General features: G+C 36.3%; 2 protein-coding genes across 3 annotated transcripts; one reads left to right on the top strand and one right to left on the bottom strand.

The window, feature by feature from the left end:
* Positions 1 to 1,459: 1,459 nt before the first annotated feature.
* LOC121796574 (glutathione S-transferase T3-like) lies at positions 1,460 to 2,017 on the bottom strand. The gene has a single exon (XM_042195397.1). The coding sequence runs from the start codon at positions 2,015 to 2,017 to the stop codon at positions 1,460 to 1,462; it is 558 nt and encodes a 185-aa protein (XP_042051331.1).
* A 9,429-nt stretch (positions 2,018 to 11,446) lies between these two features.
* Positions 11,447 to 14,895, top strand: LOC121797192 (serine/threonine-protein kinase STY13-like). Of its 2 annotated transcripts, none has more exons than XM_042195937.1 (6): positions 11,447 to 11,985; positions 13,431 to 13,552; positions 13,686 to 13,882; positions 13,981 to 14,155; positions 14,243 to 14,377; positions 14,462 to 14,895. In XM_042195937.1, exons 1-6 carry the CDS (start codon positions 11,682 to 11,684, stop codon positions 14,666 to 14,668), a joined length of 1,140 nt encoding a protein of 379 aa, XP_042051871.1. In that variant the 5' UTR covers positions 11,447 to 11,681; the 3' UTR covers positions 14,669 to 14,895. The 2 variants fall into 2 exon arrangements, with proteins under 2 accessions (XP_042051871.1, XP_042051872.1); XM_042195938.1 differs by lacking the exon at positions 11,447 to 11,985 and adding an exon at positions 11,997 to 13,311.
* Positions 14,896 to 15,862: the final 967 nt, after the last annotated feature.

The following is a 15,862-nucleotide window of genomic DNA, read 5'->3' as shown; positions in this document are numbered from 1 at the left end:
CACTTCGAGCCATTTGGGCTCTCAATGAAAGAGCCAATTGATACAGACCAAACAGGAGAACTCATCCCAAAGACTAGCCTGTTAGGAGAGAGAGCTCATTTAATCTATATACCCCACATCAGTTGTTCTCACAACCGATGTGGGAATTGAGTCCGTAACAAAATTCATAGCAATTTATCACCTTATAATCACACTCTTTCATTTCCTGCAAACAAATATAGATTGGCTACATGTGAAGGATTATGGAGATATATAGAAGATAAATATGATATTTTTAACATTTTTACTTCATAAAATAATCAATATGATGTCGTTTAGAATCCGTCTATAGCGCAGAAACAATCAAATCACCTATATTAATAGTACATGTAAGCGTTAACCTCGTTATAATTTGTGAAAAAATAAATATATTTTAAAATATCATAATAATGACTACTAATTTAACCAATTAAATTTTAGAACTCCAAATTTGGATAGGTATATGAATATCGAAATGGAAGCAGCAGGTCGACTCAAAAGTTGTTAAATGAGTATAAAACACAACTTTCACAAAAAGTCAACACAAAAGACCACATTAGATAACGATCTATTACAATATTGAATGTCGGAAATTTGGCATGTGTTGAACAAAATAGCATATATATGATGTCACATAAGCATAAGCATTAACCATAAGTCATATACGAAAATTGTAGCTGGGATAGAGGAGCCATGTGTGTAAATACCATTAGAGCATCATTAACCCGGCCCTTTTCAGGCCCCAAGTCCCCTCCACGTCATCATTCTCCCAAATTTGAGTCCTAGACCCCAACTACTCTAACCCTGCAGGCCACAACCCGAGCCGCAACTAATAAATGACACTATTCACAACTTCAACCTATTTGACTCGTAAATGCAATATGTTGAACAATTCAAACCGGGAAAATAAATTGTTCATTCGAAAGAAGAAATTACAAATCCTAGAAAAAAAATACAAATCCTAGAAAAAAATTTAAAAGTCCTAGAAAAAAAATTACAAATCCTAGAAAAACTACTTCTTCATTTGGGCGCGAAGATAGGCGATCATCTCATTGTGCAATTCGAGATCGAACGCCGACATTGTCGAGGTATCCCTCGATGTCAACTCCGTCAGCTGGCTCATCCGTCAGGTAATACTCATCTCTGACATAGAGTCGGCGATCTTGTCCAGAGACTGATTGGCCGGCGGTGGCGGCATAGCGGAGTAGCTCGCAGTTGCCTTCCCCTTCGCTTTCCTCTTTGCCGTCTTTGTTCCCATCGGACGGCTTTGAGCACTAGGGGATGAGAGGAAGACGTCGTCATCTGTCACGTTGAGGTCGATCGTCGGACCTCCTTAGCTCGAAGAGTAGTTTCCGGCGGCGAAAACTTTGGTTCTCTTCGGTGCCCCACTTGTCGTCGGCTCGGCACCACCGGTGTACTTTGGGCTCTTCTCGACAATCTTTCAAACGTCAAAGTACTTGAAGTGCTTCTTCCCGTCAGCGAAGAACTTCTCCTTGGCCTTCTCCACGAGGTCCATCTCGTTGTGCCCGCTTGGCCACATCCGGACCACGTTAGTCCACTTGCCATTCCACTTGCTCATCTCCTTCTGGACTCGACCCCAATGCTTGCGCAGTTTCACGTAGCTATGCTCGAACGACCTTTTAGGACGTCCAGCGTTGTACTTCTCAGCAATCCGCTCCCAGAACACCTTGCCACTCTGCTGGTTGCCGATGATAGGATCATTGGCGACGTCGATGTAGTTCTTGGCCAGCCACAATGTCTCTTGCGGACTATACTTCTTCGGGCCCTCATCATCCGCAACCTTGCCCTTTCCCCGCCCTACAGCGGGCTCCATATCACTGATCACGTACTCATCAGTGCTTACTGGAGATGTTATGTCGATGTTGCTACCCACTCCCGGACTAGGCGTCAGTTGCGATGGGGGTGATGCCGGCACGTACCAATTGTTGGCGTTGACGAACTCATTCATCTGACGTTCATCGTTGTTAAACCAATCCATTGCAGCTGAAAATATGTGAATACTAGAGGATTGAAATCGGTAATGTACGTAAGAATGGTGCACAATAGTTCCGTATTTATAGACATAAAATCGAAAAAAAAAAATTGGGGACTTGCTGCCCGGCCCGGAGAGCATGCAACGCCGGGCCGGGACGCGCGAATTGCAGCCCATGCACGTCGAACGCAGGCCAGGACGGACCCCGGGACCGTCCCCAGGCCGCAACTGAGGCCCCGGGACCGGCCTGGGCCGGAAAAGCGTCTCCTCCAATGCGCGACACGGTCCGGGACTCGCTATTTGCGGCCCGGCCTGTAGCGTTAATGATGCTCTTACCAAACTATAAATTGTTTCCTTATGAAGCCACAATAATCAGCCCCAAAAAATAGACTAGTTTTCTTATTATGGGCAATCCCCCAAAATTAGACAAAGTCTAATTATGAAAAAATTCTAACCAATTACATACCACTAATAATGTGGACCCTACAATCCACTAATTAATACTACTTCTACTAATTTTTCCTTCTACTTTCACTTCTTTCCATCTTTCTTACTTTATCAATTGCATATTAAAACTCGTATCATATATAACTTTGTCTATTCTTAAGGGCGGAGAGAGTATATACAACCAATTAGTGATACCAAACTATATATAAATTGTTTCCAAGTGACCAACCTTAAAATTATACTTCATCCGTCCCCAAAGAATATGCATTTTAGATTCGGCACGAGTTTTAATGTCAAATTGGTAAAGCAAGGGAGAAAAAATAATTAAAATATTGTTAGTGGAGAATAAGTCTTGGTAAAGCAAGAGAGAAAAAATAATTAAAATATTGTTAGTGGAGAATAAGTCTCACCTCATCAGAGCGAAAAAATTTCTAAAATTTGAAATTACATATACCTGTGGGACTAACTAAAAATGAAAGAGTATACCATTCAACAAAAGTAATACCCACGTGGTAAAACATTTTCATAGTAAAGTCAATGACCCACTAAACGAAAAAACAATATTTATATTCATTTTATGATGCAAATTCAAGTGTAACCTTTTAGGTTGATTTTAAAGGACAACCATGATTTCCATGTTTCTGGATATTGCTTGGATGATGAATGTTGGAGGTCTTATGAGCAGAGGGTACTGTGTGTCATTGATGAAGCACTGAGAGGAAGAACCAAGCTCGTTAGAGTTATATGGAGAAATGCTTCTTCCGATTGCAATTTTGTGAAGAGTAAAGATCAAAATTTGTCCTAAACATATGCTCATTTTACGATTTCGGTCATAGACTTTATCTTTTGAATTTTTGCACCCCGAACATTTCAACTCGGATCACAATCGGTCCTACACTAACTGTTCCGACAATTGCTAACAGTCAACGGAATTTAATCCCGATTTTGACCAACTTAAGCATGTTTAAGTTGGTCAAAAATCCCATCATATCGACGGCGACTCTTTCCACCGCCGGTCAATTCCACTGGGAAGACCACCGGCTGGACATCGAGAAGCAGGTATTAGGTTTCACCGTCGACGGATTGAAGATCAAATTTCGAGCGGTTGTGGAAGCCGAAGCTGGAATCTGCTGTTGCACTAGTAAATCCGCCCCGATCAGGAAGACCTTCACGCTCGAGCTATTATCGAGTGATTCTCTTCGAATCTGGACTGAAAAACTTCAGGATTATCTGTATTCACTCGGTAATCATAACAATTATATATGCTGTAATTTGGATGGTAGGAATTTCAATTTCATCAGCCTTGAACGAAATACGTCAATTATTCATGTTTCAGTTTTGTGTGATTGGATTCAGGCAGGCCGAAGCAGCTGTTTATATTTGTGAATCCCTACGGAGGGAAGAAATCGGCGTCGAAGATTTTTCAAAATGATGTGAAGCCCTTACTCGATGATGTGATTGTTGAGTATACCGTACAAGGTTGGCAAGAAAATATTAAGTGGATCTTCCACACCAAAGTGTCATTATGAGCTGGTGTACTCTAGGGGTGGGAAATTATACCGAAATACCGTAATACCGGACTTACCGTACCGGAAAAATACCGAAAATACCGATTTTTCGGTATACCGAAGTTTCCGGTACGGTATGATACCGTACCGCAGTGTTTCGGTACGGTAACGGTATCATTTTTTCTATACCTTGGTATACCGCGGTATACCGAATCCACGGTATTCCGGTATACCACGATATACCGAATCCACGGTATACCGGTATACCGTGGTATATTGAATATTCGGCCGGTATACCGATATATATATATATATATATGTATGTATATAGGGTTGTGATCATATTAAAACAAAAATATCATTTTATCATTTGAAACTATCATTTTATCCCCTCAAACTATCATTTTATGATGCAAAAGTATCATTTTGTCATCCAAAAAATCCACTATCATTTTAAAACAAAAGTATCATTTTATCATTTGAAACTATCATTTTATCCCCTCAAACTATCATTTTATGATGCAAAAGTATCATTTTGTCATCCAAAAAATCTAAAACTATCATTATTAAACAAAAGTATCATTTTATCATTTGAAACTATCATTTTATCCCCTCAAACTATCATTTTATGATGCAAAAGTATCATTTTATCATCCAAAAAATCTAAAACTATCATTATTAAACAAAAGTATCATTTTATCATTTGAAACTATCATTTTATCCCCTCAAACTATCATTTTATGATGCAAAAGTATCATTTTATCATCCAAAAAAATCTAAACTATCATTTTAAAACAAAAGTATCATTTTATGATTTGAAACTATCATTTTATCCCCTCAAACTATCATTTTATGATGCAAAAGTATTATTTTATCATCCAAAAAATCTAAACTATCATTTTAAAACAAAAGTATCATTTTATCATTTGAAACTATCATTTTATCCCCTCAAACTATCAGTTTATGATGCAAAAGTATCATTTTATCATCCAAAAAATCTAAAACTATCATTTTAAAACAAAAGTACCATTTTATCATTTTTTATGTACTCTAACTTCTCTATTATTCAAAAATAGAATCAAATGGACAAACCCTATTAATTTGAATGCTATGAACAAGATTTGATTGTGACGAAGTTTTATTGTTTTGGGCTTTTTTAAATAGTTGAACACTTGAATTGTTATTTTAAATATTTTGGACACAATAGGTTTTTTTCGGTATACCGTTACCGTTACCATACCGTTATTACGGTATACCGTTAAAAACGGTATACCGAAACACGGTACGGTATACCGTAATAACGGTATGGTAACCGGTATCAAAAAATATCATACCGAATTTCCGATATACCGGAATTTCGGTATACCGAAAATTCGGTACGGTATCGGTATTGAATTTTTTCATACCGTACTTTCCGGTACGGTATGCGGTATGGCACGGTCGGTACGGTATACCGTACCGACCCACCCCTGTACTCAACCATTTAATTTTTAACAAATGGAAACATAAATGACCAACTAATGGAGGTATTTTTAGAAGATATTTATTAGTAAATCATTTTTATAGAATATTGCATAATCTTAATTCTTAAAAATATGAAAATTGTCAATATTTTTTCTTCCCATATATAAATATATTGACACACTTATAATTTAATTTTTATGTTCATATTATGTTACTAAGTAAATATATAACCTATTAAAATCTTAAAAAATTAAATGCATTAAAATCTTAAAAAATTCATTAAACCACTTTTATGTAATATTGTATAATCTTAAAACATAAAAATTGCTAGTAATAATTTTTCCTCCTATATATAAATATATTTATGTACTTAAATAGTTATAATTTAATTTTTACTTTCATATTAAGTTACTATGTACGTATAACTCTTTAAATGCATTAAAACATAGAAAAATTTAATTATGATCATACTTTTTGTTCGTGTGCATTTTCACTTACATATATATTCATTTCTTTTTTTATCTTTTGTTCTATTATTCTTTTTAATCTCAGCCCCACGATTTTGTCATCCGAATTAATGCCACGTGTCATTTAATAATGCAGATTTTTAGTTGAATAATGCACACCGACTAATAATGCATCATTATAGTGTAATAATGCAGATCATCACAACCATCCAATTCAAGGATCCAAGGGCTGTGATTAAAAAGAAGCTTGGACTGAAAAGCTGCGAAGGACCTTAACACACCCCTATATTTTTATGTATAAATATATAAGAAAAAGACAATCATAATCATAAAATTTAAATAATATTAACAAAGTGTTGTACTATGTCACTATACTTATTTTTTTATTGCCAAAAGATGATGAATACATATAAAATATTATTATTATTATTATTATTATTATTATTATATAAGTATGTAGTGTATAAACGTGGGAGGAAAAAAATATTGATACTTTCAATATTAAAAATTATGCATTATTCTATAAAAGCTATTTAATGCATATCTTCTATAAAAGTGGTTTAATGAATATCTTCTAAAAATAACTCTATTAGTTGGCATGTCTAGTTGGATGTGAGTTATTTATTTTTCCATTTGTCAAAAATTAAATGGTTGAGTATATCACTTCATAATGACACTTTGACGTGGAAGGTCCACGGAATATTTTCTCAATTTGGCATTCGTCTCTTTCCTTTTGTGTTTATAGTCGATGAATTTGAAAAATTGTGGTTGTTGATGTGTTGGGGTTTATCATGATATTTAGAAACCAAACACTAGTTGCACGCTAAGGAAGTCGTTCAGATGCTGGATCTGGCAAAATTTGATGGGATTGTTTGACCAACGGAATTAACATGCTTAAGTTGGTCAAAATCGGGACTAAATTCCGTTGACTGTTAGCAATTGACGGAATAGTTAGTGCAGGACCGATTGTGATCCGAGTTAAAATGTTCTGGATGTAAAAATTCAAAAGATAAAGTTTATAACCAAAATCGTAAAATGAGCCTATGTTCAGGATCAATTTTGGTTTTTACTCTTTTGAGAATGTACGCTGTTAATTAGCTTATTATAGAGTACTTGATAGACTTCAGTTATTGTGCCTAAAGGACATAACTAATTCAAACTTGGTTTAAATTGCTTAAACATTTAGGGTTTATCAATGCTTGATGGTGAATCTTTATTTGTTGGGATCGCAATTGGATCTGTGGAGGAAGCTTTCAAACAGGTTGTTCTGGTCCAAGTCCAGAAGAGAAAGATAAGGTGGTGATTCTTTACATCAATTTTTTTTTTCTTCGTGATCACTTTAAATTATTGTTGTGGTAGGATAGTATGTATATTTTCTTTTTCAACTCAACTCATTTCCTCACCTGATATTTATGTTTTACTAGGACGTGGAATAAATGGAAATAGCTCGAATAAAATCAGAGTATCATTTCAACAATTAACAACTACAAATAAAAATATCTCAGTAATACGCGAACTCAAAAGAAACAACATTCAGCGGAAGCATTCGAGAGAAGAATAATATTATGTATGAAGACATAATATATTCAGAACATTTAAAAGCAAACACAAATCTTCACCTGCTCTGCTCAACACTCACCGCGTTCGTCACAGTTCAACCTGCATATTTTTAAAACATATGCAAGGCTGAGTACTTGATGCACTCAGTGGACTTATGCCAAAAACATTTTACAAAAAGTATTTATCATTTCACCATTGAGTGACCTCGGGGTTTTAACTTTGAAAATGCCCAAAACTCTAAAATTATTTCTGCTGTAAAATTCGGTTGATTAAACATTTTTCCATAGATGTCTACCATATCTGAACCACTAATGACAAGGAATGAAGCCACATTCCAAGTCACTAGACCGGCCAACTCGAAGAGATAGCGCACGATCTCCCATAGGTGTACACTAGCCTGATTAGAGACCCACTCTAGTCAGACCCCAATTCGATTAACCATAGATGGCAAAAGCCACATCAGACCAGTTCCATAAAAAACAAAACACGGCATGACAAATATTCATAAAATCATTTTCACATAAAAATATACTTAGGGCATAACTCTTATTTTAAAAAGAAAGCCCACCTCGTTCTCTTAAATCCTCAACTCGTCTTTTCGTTCCGTTCTCAAATAGCTTGCAAAAATTCACCCTTTTATGGAAGAACATAATATAAAAAAATTAGACTTTAGAAATTCTGAAATCCTCGTGTGTTAATCACAAAGTCAGCCCACATCACTTGATCCAGCTTAGCCCAAAGAAATCTACATTCTAACTATTTATGTCATCGGCCCAGCCTAATTAAAACCAAACCAACTAAAACTTGTTTTAATTACCTTGATCAATCCATTAGTCAAAACAAGCCCACTAGTAAATGAGGCTCAACTCTCCTTTTCTCTTTCAAAAACACGGTCTAACACCCTCTAAATTCACAGCACTTGCAATCTCCATCATCCTCCCCCCCTTTCACAACTTTCTCTCAAATCACAATCTGGAAAATCCCCAAATTCACGTCGCACTCTTTCTCTTTCTCACAGGCACCTCAATTCAGTTTCCTCTCATAAATTCGGTGCCAATTCTTCTCTTCTCTTTCTCTCTCTCAGCGATTTGCGCCGCCTCCGTTCACCATTGCTGCCATCGGCACTGCTGCGACAAATCGCGCACTCAAGCTCCGTGAGCCGTCACGCCGCCAATTCTCTTTCTCATCGCCTGGCTTCTCTCTCCCTCTTCTCTTTCTTCTCAATTTATTCACTACGATTATCCCCTTCTCTCTCAGAAAATTCTCAGTCGCCGTCAGCCATTGTCTCGGTCGGCTCTCCCTCCGTGCTGCTGCCCGATTGCAATGCAGGATCGACACCTGTCTGCCGCGCAGCTACCGCCCCTGTCGTCGATCGGGGCAGCCTCTCGTTGCTGTCAGGTGCCGCCGTCCAGCCCGCGAACTTCACCGTCACCGCAGCAGCTCCTCCAGACGGGGCTGCTCGCAGTATTCGATGGCCATGGACGGCGATACTTCTCCACCGTTGTCGTCTTATGAAGCCACAAGTCCACAACAAAAGCACGTATGTATAATAGTACTATTATACTAATAATACCATACCATAAATTAATTGTTTCTAAGTGAACAACCGTAAAATATGATGTACATATAAATTGTTTCCAAGTTACCAACCATAAAATTATATGGACCCATTCAACAAAAGTAATACCCACGTGGTAAAACATTTTCATGGTAAAGTTACATGTCTGCCGACTTAGAATTTATGTCAATGACCCACTAAACGAAAAAAAATAATATTTGGAGTAGGTCGGAGGGATTACAAAATTACAAGTATGGGAAGGAAAATAAAAAAAATATATATGTACAAGTATAAGTAAAAATATAAATCAATAACTATTAGCTACTCCCTCTATCCATAATGAGTGTCATATTTTTCCATTTTTGCCCGTCCACCAATAAATGTCATATTTGATTTTTTACTAGTTTTGATAATTGATCTTACATTCCACTAACTTTATTTCACTCACATTTCAATATAAAACTAATATATAAAATCAATATAAAACTAATATATAAAAGTAGGACCCACCTACTAACTTTCTACTATATTTCTTAAAACTCGTGTCCGATCAAAATTGGCCTTATATTGATGGACAGAGAGAGTTGAATTAGCTATGAGAATCAAAAAGGATGAATTAGTTTAGCAATTAGAAAAACAAAAATCTACTTGTGTAAGAAAATTAAAAATGAAGCAATCTAGCAATGAGAAAAACAAAAATTTACTTGTGTAAGGAAATAAAAAAATTATAAATAAAAAATCAAGAAAAATAGATTAGTAAATACAAATAGCAATGAGAAAAACAACAAAGGCTATAACTGAATTCAAACCCCAAATATCTCAGACACTAGTCTGAAAACCAATTGCACTACATTATATTATAAGAAATATTATATGAATATATAACATGACTCCATATATAAATTTGATATAACTGGGGTCTCAATTAAGGTCCCCCATGACCTCATGTGTGTCCACCACACAACAATATATGAAGCTTATTAAGGTTCACATTCGACTCCGTGTCATCAAGGTTATTCTTTGGGGTCCAATCCATATCCAAACTTCACATTAATTGATATTATCATTTTGGATCAAGTCTTCCAGAAGAGATCACCTAAAACAAATCCTAAAACACACTCACAAAGATGTATAATGGACCCCACCATCACTTATTAAAATTGCTCATGTTTATAAGATTATTTTATTTTGTTGTGAGTGTATTTTAGGTTTTGTTTTAGGTGATCCATCAGCAAATCTTCAAGATTTATTTTGAAATTACTCTTAACAGAACTTCTAATTAAATAGAGTTCAAACGCACTTATATATTATTTCTGAAATTTCTTACGCTATACGGTATGAATTTGTGTGCAATACTATTAGAAATAGCAATGCAAGAATCGCAAGAAATAGTCATCACCAACGGTGTTCTTATAAAGTACTTCATGTACGTGGTGGATAAATACACTTGACATTCCATGATCCATTTCATTGTGCTTCACGTTTGCATCATTCTTTGTCTATTTTAACTTTAATTACTCTAACTTTACTTTGTACTAATAACTAGTTATTGTTTGTTACAATTTTTTTATTATTAACATTAAAATAATGGATTTTCGAGTAGTAGTTCAAAGAATCGCACATTATATGTATAGGCTAGCCCACATAAAATTTCATTTAAATGATCGCAACCTCATAAATTCGTAATAGAGTTTGGTCTGAAGTGATTGATATTAAGGCTCAATTCGTCTTCGAAGCCCGGCCCAGTTAGGGACAATTGTTTGCAGGCAAGGTCTTGCATAGTTGCATAAGTTAGATGTAGTTCCAAATTACTAAGTTTCATAGTAATTTTTTCTATATTCACTTGTCATAAATATTTTTGAATAATGAAATTATTCACCATCTCCCATAATTCACTCACAATTCAAAAAACATAAAACAAATCAAAAGTCTCACAATTGCAGAAACACACAGCAAATCAAGTGAAATTTATTTTTTCTAAGTTTGTAGGTTGGGCCACCAAAGCCCATAGGTAATGGATATACTAGGCCCATTTCTTCTGGATGTATTTAAATTTATATTGACTCATTTAATCATTTTTACATGGGGAAATTTAATTTTTTAATAATTCGATTAATTGATATTCCAGTTCTTATGTGAAGAATATTGACAAATTACATATATATGGGATTAATAGAGCTTTGCATGAATTAAATTTTGCAAACTTTGAAGATTTTCGATCTTTTTTGTTGTTAATTTTACAAAGAAATTTTACTCACAGTAGATTGTGTATCAGTGTGTGATTTCAATTCAAATATATAGTAGTAGTATAATATATCGATTCATTTGTTAGACCTAGAATTTTCTTATCAGTATATTTTTATAAAATAAATAGTAGAATATAAAAAACAATAAGTTAATAAGATTATTTATTTAGTATACTGGCTTTTCAATAAAATTTAAAAGTTCTTTATGGTCGAACACAGCCAAGAAACGCACACACTTTTCCCACCTCCACCTCCAATTATTTGTTCTGTTTCTCTCTCAACCTGCTCCCTCAAACTCAACACTCCAACAAAACTACAAAGCCGCATGCATATACACAGGTGTTTCAGTATATATACCTCACCATTCCGGCTATAAAAATCCAATCTTGAAAACACACACACACGCAGTAGGAAGAAGAAATGGAGAAGAGCGGCGATGGGTTTGTGAGAGCGGATCAGATTGATTTGAAGAGCTTAGACGAGCAGCTGGAGCGCCATTTGAACAGGGCGTGGACAATGGAGAAGAACAAGAGGAAGAATCAAGAAGATTACTCCACCGCCACCACCACCTCCGCCGCCGTCGCTCCAGCCATCACCACCACCTCCCGAAGGCAGCGGCAGGAGTGGGAGATTGACCCCTCCAAACTCATCATCAAGAGCGTCATCGCACGTGGCACCTTTGGGACCGTCCACCGCGGCGTTTACGACGGCCAGGATGTCGCCGGTCAGTCACCACCGCCTTTCTTGAATTTTTTCCTTTTTTTTAAAGTTCAACCCTTGTTTCAAAATCAAATCTTTTTGTCATTTTGTGGGGTGTTTTCTACTTTTGTCCATTCCCTTTTGGCCCTACCACTATTTTTCAACTCTTGATGAATCTGAGACTCAAGTGGAATAATGCATCAAAAGCGATTCTAGGTTTTAGTTTTGTTTCTAGTTATAATCTGATTGAATTTAGATAAAAAGTAATCTACTTTTTGTGCAGAAGATTTGATTTTGTATTAGTTTATTGATGGCTGATTAAACTGTAGTGGTGGAAGATAGTGTTTTTGAGAGGGATGAATCCAATTTGCCTTTTTTGACAAGTCTAGTTTTAATGCTTCATGCCTCTTTTGTGGGGTGGTTGGATGGAGTAGAGAAATCAATGCATTCTTATGGAGTCCGTGACTCATAGCACGGGTTTGGATTGAATTGTTGAAAACTTTCTTGTGATTCAATCAGTTTGTAAAGTTTCCACCTTGAAGATTACTGAGATGCAAGCACTTTTAGCCATGATCTCACATAAGCTTTGTGTAATTACTGAGATTCAATCAGTTTGTAAAGTTTCCACCTAGTTGGATGTTGTCATTCTGTAGGATTTAGAGATGTAAAATTTTTGACCTCAAAAGTCGGCTGTCACGAAACCTACCCAAGATAAACATCACCTTGGTTGTGCGGTCTCCATTCGAAGCCTTCAAGAATGTGTGGCTTTTACTTCATCTTTTCGGTATTATTCATTTCATGGCAATCTGATCATACTTTATGGAATTGACTAATTGAATGATCATTGATTAACTCAAAAAAGAGGAAAGGGATTGATCTGCCTGCCGGCCTAAGGTGATAACTAAAACGAAGTGGAGGTACCAACTCCTGATAAGGATGGGTGCACTATTTCAACCAGAAAGTCCTGATGATTATCACTGGATCCACAAAAAGTTAAATCGAAAAGTAGCTTTAGTTATAGCTAGTGGTGATTGTTAAGATTGAAAACTACGAGCTTCTAGGTTCGGTGCCCACATACGTTGGACTTTTCCTTCCATTTATGCGTTCTATAGTATTGGGAGAATATGTCGAAACCACTTTCTTGTTGGCTTACCTTAAACTTTATACCCTGTTAATGACAGAAACCATGTTGTTGTGTATTGAACAAAAAGAACTTTAGAAAAATAAAATAAAATCAGATGAAAGATTGATATGAAAATATATACTATCTTCAACCAGAAAATCAGTCGAGAACAATATCACAGTACGTTAACGGTGGATGGATTTCTAGTTATTTTCACTGTGATTCGAAGTTAAGTCCTTACAGTTAGATGCTTTGCCACTTCTAGTCGTTGCCCCCTTTGGTCTTTAGTGTACTTGGAATTAATTTTCCTTATCATTAACATCTTGGTAGCTTTTTTCGATCCTCAGTTAAACTGCTGGACTGGGGAGAAGAGGGCCACAGGACAGAGGCTGAAATACAAGCTCTAAGGTCAGCTTTTACTCAAGAAGTTGTTGTGTGGCACAAACTCGATCATCCTAACGTAACAAAGGTAAATATTTATTTTCATATTAGCTTGGATAACAATAGCATCAAATTGTTATGGTATCTGATTATTGTTATTTCCTACATTTAGAGTAACTTTTCCTTGAATTGTTCTAACGTTTATCTAAACCTGTTTGCAGTTTATAGGGGCAACGATGGGCGCTACGGATCTTAACATTCAAACTGAAAATGGTCATATAGGCATGCCAAGTAATATATGTTGTGTCGTTGTGGAGTATCTTCCAGGAGGAGCCTTAAAATCTTACCTCATAAAGAACAGGAGAAAGAAGCTAGCTTTTAAAGTAGTTGTGCAAATGGCACTCGATCTTGCTAGAGGGTACGACTATACATTTATTTTGTTTCTTCGCTATCAGATTGAGAGTGGAGTGGAGAAGCAGCTAATGGCATGAGTTTTTTTGTTTTCTCACTTTTCAGGTTAAGCTACCTTCATTCCGAGAAGATTGTTCACAGAGATGTGAAGACGGAAAATATGCTTTTAGATAAGACACGTACAGTCAAAATTGCAGATTTTGGTGTTGCTCGTGTTGAAGCCTCGAATCCTAATGACATGACGGGGGAGACTGGGACCCTTGGTTACATGGCTCCTGAGGTAAAAGAAAAGTCGTTTTCTCTCTACAAAAGAGCTAAGGCTGAATTAAAAAGACAGTGAATAACAAACCTTAAACATAATTTGCAGGTTCTCAATGGAAATCCTTACAACAGGAAATGTGATGTATACAGTTTTGGCATCTGTTTGTGGGAGATATATTGTTGTGATATGCCATATCCGGACCTTAGTTTCTCGGAGGTGACTTCAGCAGTCGTTCGTCAGGTAAATGTTTAATTCCCTAGAATTAAAACAATATGAGCCATGTCTTAAGCTCGTTCTATCCCTGAACAATGTTTTCCTACACAGAACTTGAGGCCGGAGATACCCAGATGTTGCCCAAGCTCACTTGCCAACGTGATGAAGCGATGCTGGGACGCCAACCCTGATAGAAGACCAGAAATGGATGAGGTGGTCACCATGTTGGAGGCTATCGACACTTCTAAAGGTGGAGGGATGATTCCTAATGATCAAGCCCAAAGCTGTCTCTGTTTTCGGAAGCGTCGTGGCCCTTGAAGAACATCAGACGTATGGTACGACATTTATGCAGAGAACAGAAAACTCCTAATCCAGATTGTTTTTATTAAGGCTGACTGGGATTTGGAGCATTTGTTGTTGTAAAGCTTCTGAAATATCATTATTAATCGATTTGATTCTCTTTTTTGTTTGAAGGGGGTTTCTTATATGTGCTTGTACTACACAAAGAAATAGTCTAATATTTCATTTTCTTTTAACAACTTAAATACTAGATATACAAATGTTGGTTTAGTCTTTTCTCCCCCTGCTTTAAATGTGTCATTAATTTAATAGATTCTTGTGTTTCTAACTTTTTTTTTATTGAGTCCTAGTATAACTTATCAACAATAAGTGATGATATTGATTAAGCCTAATAATAAAGGCAGTCAAACTGTGAAGATGAAGGTTTCTTTGATCAATTAAAGATATTCAGCAGCAACAAGTCATTAAACTAGAGACTGAAATCAGAGTTATAAATCCCAAACATACATCCGACAACTCAACTTCAGCCTATGTAAATTATATTATTATTTTACTTGATGAATCCAACATGGGTAAAGAATCTAAAGATACACAAGAAGTATGGAAGCATCTTATTAACTGCTATTTGGTTCCAAATTTCTCTGCCATTGCACAAGGGGCAGGGTGGAATAGAAAAAAACCGAAACTTTTCGCACTAAGAGCATCTCCAGTGGTCGGCGGACAAGCAATAGCCCAGCCATAGCCTAACCATGCCACTATCAGCAGCACTAAATTCCTCCTGCCACATCAGCTGGACAAGCAACTGGACAAACAATAGCTCAGCCATAGCCTTGCCACATCATCAGCACTAAAAACAAATAATTAAACAATCATACAAAATACGGAATTAAATTTACGACACATATACGGGAAAATTCTCTAATAATATTAAATTTTTAAAAATACATTAATTAAAAAAAAGTAAAAAAATTACATTACTTAAAAAAAATTACATTACTTAAAAAAAATCCTAATCCGAATGAAAATGTCGTGCAAATCGCGTATATATAGTGTTTCGAAAATAAAATTAAAAAAAAATTGGCTCGCCGGTTTCTCGCCGATCGGGAGGCTGCAATAGCGGCGAGAGAATCGGCGAGCGCCCGGGAATCGGCGTGCCCTCGCCGAAATTCTCGCCGATTTGGCGCTCGCCGGCTGCAATAGTTCGGCGAGCGC

This window comes from Salvia splendens, chromosome 3 (genome assembly GCF_004379255.2).
Source record: "Salvia splendens isolate huo1 chromosome 3, SspV2, whole genome shotgun sequence".
In the NCBI taxonomy this organism is placed as follows: domain Eukaryota; kingdom Viridiplantae; phylum Streptophyta; class Magnoliopsida; order Lamiales; family Lamiaceae; genus Salvia; species Salvia splendens.
This window is presented reverse-complemented; position numbering and strand designations above follow the sequence as displayed.

Coding starts and splice junctions, on each gene's coding strand:
- LOC121796574 (XM_042195397.1), bottom strand. CDS start 2,017: ATGGATTGGTTTAACAACGATGAACGTCAGATGAATGAGTTCGTCAAC.
- LOC121797192 (XM_042195937.1), top strand. CDS start 11,682: ATGGAGAAGAGCGGCGATGGGTTTGTGAGAGCGGATCAGATTGATTTG. Junction 11,986..13,430: donor CGACGGCCAGGATGTCGCCG/GTCAGTCACCAC, acceptor TTCGATCCTCAG/TTAAACTGCTGGACTGGGGA. Junction 14,156..14,242: donor TTGGTTACATGGCTCCTGAG/GTAAAAGAAAAG, acceptor CATAATTTGCAG/GTTCTCAATGGAAATCCTTA.